Genomic DNA, 6727 nt, shown 5'->3' on the forward strand with positions numbered 1-6727 from the left:
CTTCCTTCCGAGGAGTGGCTGGTGGGTTTGAACCGCCAGCCTTCTGGTTAGCAGTCAAGTGCCTTAGGGTGTCCATGAGTACAGGGAGGTGGGTAAGAGGTGTGGGGAAGGCTGGGGGAGGGGGCAGGCGAGAGGAGAGGGACTCGGTAGCCAGGCGGCAGGTGTTTGGGGAGGGCTTGTAATAGGTGACAGGTGTGTAAGGGGGTAAGCAGGTGTTTGGGAAGGGCCAAGAAAGGCAGCAGGTGTGCAGGGAAGGTTGTGACAGCAGTCCAGGGGCGGTAGGTGTTTGGGGAGGTGTGCAGGGAGGCCCTAGGGGTGTGGGCGGGGCGGGGACCTCACGTGGGGGTGTGGACGACACTGACGGCGCAGTTCCGCTGTGGCTGCGTGGGCAGCCAGGTGCGGGCCATGTCCACCAGCAGCCCAGCGTCCAGCAGCCCGTAGCCATAGTGGTGGCTCACTGGTGAAACAGAGGGAGGGCGTCAGTGGCCTGGCGGGCGGGCGCCCCCACCCGTGGTCTCACCTGGGCGGCCGCTGGCCCCGCCCCCGCCGCACCTCTACGGCCCACGCCATTGGTCCTCCAGTCTTTTGCCTGCAGCTGCGCGGGCTTGGACGCGCGGACCACCAGGTGCTGCATGTCCCTCCACGTCAGGAACGGGCTGGGGAAACGGGACAGGTGAGCGGGGGGCCGGGCGGGGGCCAGGGCGGGGCGGGGGCGTCACCCACTTAGCTTCCAGGGCCAGGGCGATCATGCCCGCCGCCAGCGGGGCCGAGGCCGACGTGCCCGTGTGCTTGTCGGTGCACTGGTGGTGCAGGTCCGTGGTGACCTGGGGGCAGATGAGGACGCAGGTCTGGGCCAGCTCGGGAAAGCCTCGGGGCCCTTCACCCCGAGAGGCTGCACGCCAACTATAGGACATTCTGGAAAAGTTCTAACTCCAGAGACGTGACATCAGCGATTGCCAGGGCTTCAGGGCGGGGATGAGGGACTAACTGGAGCCCAGGAGGGCAGTGTAATGATTTTGCGTGACACTGTAATGGGGGATACATGACATGTATTTGTGAAAACCCGTGGAGCCAGACAACACAAAGAGTAAGCCCTGGTGTGATTAAAAAGAAAATTGCCGAGTGGTTGTCTGTGACTGTGGCGGTCTCTTGTGTGTCAAAGCAGGGCTGCGCTGAACAGCTGTTTAATGGCTGTGACCTTTTGGGTGTAGCCCGGCCAGGCCTTTCTTCTGAACCATCTAGGTGGCCTTGAACCAGCCACCCTTCAGTTAGTGACGCGCTGAACCATTTGCAGCACCAGGGACTCCGCACGTGAACTATACAAAATTCTCACTGCTGAGGAGTCGGACCTGACTCACAGCGACCCTTCCTCGGGTTTCCGAGACGGTATCTCTATAGAAATAGATTGCCCAACCTTCCTTCCAAGCAGTGGAAGGAAGGTTTGAACCTCCAGCCTTTTGGTTAGCAGTCAGATGCCGCTTAGTTAATAATTGTTGTTGTTGTTGTTATGTGCCGTCGAGTCGGCCCCGACTCATAGCGACCCCTCCTTGGGTTTCCAAGGCAGTTATCACTACGGAAATAGGATTGCCCAGCCTTCCTTCCGAGGAGTGGCTGGTGGGTTTGAACCGCCAGACGTCTGGTTAGCAGGCAAGTGTCTTAGCCACTATGCTACCAGAGCTCCCTAGTTAATAATTATGTATCAATATTGGCTTGTCCACTGTAACAAATGTGCCACAGGAATGAAACATATTAGGGATGGAAGAAGCCTTGTGCAGGGAGAGAGAGGGGTATGTAGGACCCTTTGCACTGTAAAGCCCCTGCACCCGCTGAGATGGTGGTGCTGTGGGAGGGAGGCCTGGCATTCTGTTTCTGTTACAATGACGGCCAAGAACGTGCCACGGGACAGGCCTGCTGGGTAACACGGGGGCACCACCAGTCGGTGTAGACTTGACAGCCATGGGCACTTTCTGAAAACCTAAAACTGTTTTAACTACTAACTTAAAAAAAAAAAAAAATGTGTAAAGGGTTTCAAGATGGGGACACAGCACATTCATCTGAGCCCAGGCTCCAGGCCCAGGAAGCCACCAGGGCCTAGGAGGTCGGCCAGGAAGGACTCCCTAGGACTGTGGCCGTGTCTGTATTACAGGGGCCGTCGGGACAGGACTCCCAAGGAGATCTGCCACTGAATTAACTCCCATTTCTGGGGCCTCTACCGTGTGCTAGGCTCCAGGACCTCAGCACTACCTGGGAGGTACTACCCAGGGCAGGGGGTGGGACCACGAGCAGGGGGTGGGGGCTGAGTCTACCGTGCGGGGCATTCTGGGAAGGCTTCCAGGAGGCATCGGCGTGGGCAGAAGGGTAAGCAAGGGCAGGAGGGGGAAAGGCATTGAGGACAGAGGGAACAGCCTGTACAGCGGCCTTGAGGTTGGGCACAGGAGACAGGAGGTGCCAGCCGGGAGTGGGAGGCGGTCACAACACTGTGGCAGCTGTTTCATTTTGAGGCATGTGAGCATTGAAAGCAGCTTCTGCTGAATGTGGAGAAGTCGCTGTGGTGGAGGTGGGGGCAGAGGTGGGGGGACAGGGAAGGGCCTGGGGAGTGGACAGGGGTGAGGGGCAGTGACCAGGGAGGGCGGGGGGCCCAGAGAGGGGTTTGGGACAGGAGCAGAAATGGTGAGACAGGGAGGGATGGGGGAGTGGGGGTTGGAGGTGGAGGACCAGAGAGGGGTGGGAGACAGCAGTGGAGGTGGGGGGACAGGGAGGGGTCAAACAGGAGTGGAGGTGGGGGGACAGGGAGGGCAGGGGGCGGGGCTGCGGTGGGCACCAGGCTAGAGCGGGGCAGAACCCGGTGGCCCTGACGGCGCATTGGAGGCGGCACTCACAATCTGCGGGTCAGTGGCGCCGCCGCTGCTGTAGGTGGTGGTGAGCGTGGAGGCACAGGCCTCGCTGTACCAGGGCACGTGGCCCTGCTGGGTGGTGCTGCCCACCGACAGCGTGTGGATGCTGTTGGTGTAGCCGTCACAGTTGCAGTTGTCGTAGTGCAGCCCACCATTGCCGGACGCCCAGACGAACAGGGTGCCCAGCCCGCTGCGGCCCTGGGGGAGCCGGGACATGTCGACGCGGGCGCAGGCATGGCCCCCGCCCCTGCTGCCCGGGCCCCACGCACCTTGGTCACACCACGCTGGAAGGCCTCCCGGGTGAGGGTGCCGGGCCCGTCCACTGTGCGGCCGTCGTCCTCCGGGCCCCAGCTGGCGCTGTAGATGTGGATGTGCTGTGGCTGCAGGCTCAGAGACTGGGCCTCGATGATGTCTGTGATGGTGCCATCCAGCATACGCACGCCTGGGATGCCCGGCGCCTGAGTGGGGCCACCCCACGCCTGCCCACAGGAGCCCGCTGGAGCCCACAGCCTGCACCCACCACCAGCACCTGCACTGCACCCAGCCATCTCCATGTGCTCCCCTGCCTTGGATCCCTCTCTGCCTCCTGGGAGTTGGGGATTGCAGATGGGCTCTGTTCTCCCCCCAGCCTTAGTTCTGGGCCTTGGCATCACACCTCCCCCCTGGCCTTGGACTCAGGTGCTGAGAGTCCCCCCCACCCCACATAGCCTGTCTGCCCTCTTGTCTCTGGCCGGGTGGCACCTCAGGGGCTGGCTACCTCCAATTCGGGCATTGTAGGCAACACCGGCACCGCAGAACTCGTTGTTGGCCACTGCGGCCACTTCCCCAGCACAGCGGGTCCCATGTCTGGTGCCAGGCGAGAGGGGCCCTGTCACAGCCCAGCTGCCCCCACAGGCCAGGGGGTCTGCCCCCATATCCCATGAGACCCTGGCTCACCGGTTCTCATCACTGGGTGTGTATCTTGGCTGGGGGTCTCGGTCATAGTCGTTAAAGTCGTAGCTGGCCAGGGGGTCCTGCAGGGGGTGAGGGGATGTCAAGGGGTGCAGGGAGTGGCAGTTCGCAGGTGGGGCTTCAGGCCATGCCCCGCCCCCCGCAGCTCAGTAGCTCACGTAGTTGGCCCAGAGGTCCGGGTGGTCCTTCTCAATTCCGTCATCCAGGATGGAGACCACGACCCCCTGGCCCGTGAGCCCTTGGCCCCACACCTGCTGTATGTTCAGGTCGGGCTGCACGTCTTCGTTCTGGGCGGGGCAGAGCATGGCTCAGAGGGGCTCCAGCCCGCCTGCCCTCCAGCCCTGTCCCGGCCACTCACCATGTACCACTGTTTGTGGAACCAGGGGTCAGTGGGCACTGCCAGGGAGCGCTTCACCCGCCGCAGCCGTGTCTGCTGCTCAAACCACTGCACCTGGAGGGAGCATCATGTGAGGGGCTGGACGGCTTCTTGAGTCCCCTCCTCCCTGCTCAGCCTCTGCTCACACCCTACCCCGTGGGGAAGGGAGGCCCGTGGGCCTGAGTCTTCCCTACTCGTTCCCTATCCAGTGATGGGAGCCCCTGCCCCCCTGAGCAGCCAGGGGACCACTGTGAGGGGCTGTGTGGACCAGAATGCCCAGGGCTTGTAGCTGGGGCCTTTCATGACACCAGAGAGCCAGGGCCAGAAGTGGGGCCCTGAGACCTTTGAGTTTGTTGGGCCAGCTCTTTGGGGTCCCCACCCACCTGGGACTCTGCCTTCAGCCAGGGAGGGCTGCAGCCTCAGAGCACCCACCCCAGGGCCCACAGTGTGGAGGCCACAGCCCAGGGTGGCAGGGGGTCATCAGGCCCCTGCCCTGCACTCCCAAAGCCAGCTGCTTTTCTCTACCCACCCCCACGGTGCAGACCGCCCTGCGATGGCTATGCTGGCCGCCTCCCTGTGCCCAGCTGCCCTCCTGCCCCTCTCAGCTGCACAGCGGCCTCACTCCCTGTCAAACTCCCCTGTCACACTCACCTTAAGGCCCTGCCAGCCCCCACCTGCCGCCTACTGCAGCCAGGATGACTGCTAGTTCATTTGTGCCACAGGACCTTTGCATGTGCCATTCTGCCTGCCTGGGCAAGCTTCTCCTCAGAGCCTTGCTCTGCCCTCTTCTTGCCTTCAGCCCCCAGCCCCCAGCCCCACCTCGAGACCACCATCTCCCCAGCTGCTGAGCAGAGCTGGTCCCAGTTCTCTCTCTGTCCCATGCATCCCATCCGGTGGCAAGTCCTGGCCTGTGTCCTTCAGGCCACATCTCCAACCAGCCACTTCTCTCTATTCCTTTCATGGTCCTCCCAAGGCCTGCCAGCCTCAGTTTCAACTCCTCTGCTGGGCATTTGAGGCCTTCTCAATGGGGAGCTGGCCTCAGCTGGCTAGGGCACCTCTCCAGGCATCTGGGATCTGAACCCTGGTTTCCATTCAGCCACGGACTCATTAGGCAACTACAGGCAAGCCTCCAACCTTTGGCCTCAGTTTTCTCTTTTGTAAAATGGGCCAATTCCCCTTCCTCCATCCCAGGAGCTCCTTCTCAGTAGAGTATCTGGGGCCCTTGATCATTGAGGGTGAGCTAGCGGAGGGAAGGGGGACCCTGTGCCAGGCCCTGGGTGAAAAGCCCACATTGCCACAATTGCCCCATGTAGCCTCTTTCCAGAAGTGTAGACAGGGAAACTGAGGCTCAGAGAGGGTAGCCACAGTCACAGAGATGACAGGAGGTGGCTGAGGCCTCGAGGGGACAGCCCTCAGGCTGGGCTCACCTTGAGATCTTTCTTCAGGCGCAGACGGTGGCCCCAGTGCGGGTTCAGGGACCGCTGGACCACGCCCCGGTGCCACAGGTGGAAGTACTGCCCGTCAGGGAAGATCTGAGAATGTGGGGAGAGGGGGCCGCTGCATAAATGGGATCTGGGGCCGCTGCTGGAGCCCCTCAAGGGCAGGGACAAAGCCCGAGTGCTTGCGTCCCCCAATCAGGTGCCCAGGTGGGGGCTCCGGGTGCCCTGGGAGTCTTGATATGTGAGGGAGGGCGGTGTCTGGAGACCCTCCTCCCAGAGTCTGGGGTCATGTAGCCCCCACCCCCTTCCGGGTCCATCCGCGTCCCTCCCACCTGCCCCAGGTTGACGAAGCCGAACTTGCGCGATAGGCGTTCGGCCTCCAGGTTCCCTTGGGACACCCGTACGGCCCAGCTGCTGACATAGACTGGGGCCCGGGCCGAGGCCCACCCCATAGCCAGGGGGCAGACGAGGGCCAGGCCCAAGGCCAAGGTCAGGCACAGCCAGAGTGCAGTCCCGGCGGGCCGCATGGGGGCGGGGCCGCGGTGGGGGCGGGGCCTTTAGAAGGTCCTCCCCCCGCCAAACGGCACTAGCGCCTGGCGCCATAGCAACCCTGGAGGGGCTTCAACTCCCAGAGGTCTTTGCGGCTACCCCATCAAGGGGCGCGAAGATCCGACGGTGATGGTGGTGGGGGTGACACATGGCCACCCTGGTTCTACCACAGGCCCCAATCCTCTGGAGCCTCAGTTTCCCAATTTGTACAGTGACCCAAGTCTCCTGACCCACAGAAGAGAGTTCATTGTTGCTACAGTTGGCCCCACTCCTTTCTTTGGCACCTTCCACTTTTCTTAGCACCCCTCCCTCTCGAATCAGCCCGGCCTTCTCTCTGGTCCAATCAGTTAGCCCCGCCCCATCCCCGCCCCTCAGGTTGCACCTCCCCTCCTTTGTGATCAACCCCTCCTTCTCTGGTCTCATTAATGAATCGCTCCGGTTTCTCCAATCAGCTCCCGTTTTTCTCCCGCAAGCTCCACCCTCCCCACCATGCTTCTCTCCCGCAAGCTCCACCCCCT

At 62.3% G+C, this 6727-nt stretch overlaps 1 protein-coding gene across 1 annotated transcript in view; it reads right to left on the reverse strand.

The window, feature by feature from the left end:
* The window catches only part of PCSK4 (proprotein convertase subtilisin/kexin type 4), an 8047-nt gene extending 1860 nt beyond the window's left edge, over positions 1-6187 (reverse strand). Inside the window, 12 exon segments of the mRNA XM_042782776.1 lie at positions 83-111; positions 340-457; positions 553-656; positions 724-824; positions 2880-3092; positions 3164-3336; positions 3652-3740; positions 3831-3907; positions 4004-4132; positions 4204-4296; positions 5649-5753; positions 5993-6187. Coding sequence (XP_042638710.1) covers positions 83-111; positions 340-457; positions 553-656; positions 724-824; positions 2880-3092; positions 3164-3336; positions 3652-3740; positions 3831-3907; positions 4004-4132; positions 4204-4296; positions 5649-5753; positions 5993-6187 — 1426 coding nt within the window.
* Between the last annotated feature and the right edge of the window lie 540 nt (positions 6188-6727).

Source organism: Orycteropus afer, unplaced genomic scaffold (genome assembly GCF_000298275.1).
Source record: "Orycteropus afer afer isolate SDZICR_OR568_19922 unplaced genomic scaffold, OryAfe1.0 scaffold00466, whole genome shotgun sequence".
In the NCBI taxonomy this organism is placed as follows: Eukaryota; Metazoa; Chordata; class Mammalia; order Tubulidentata; family Orycteropodidae; genus Orycteropus; species Orycteropus afer.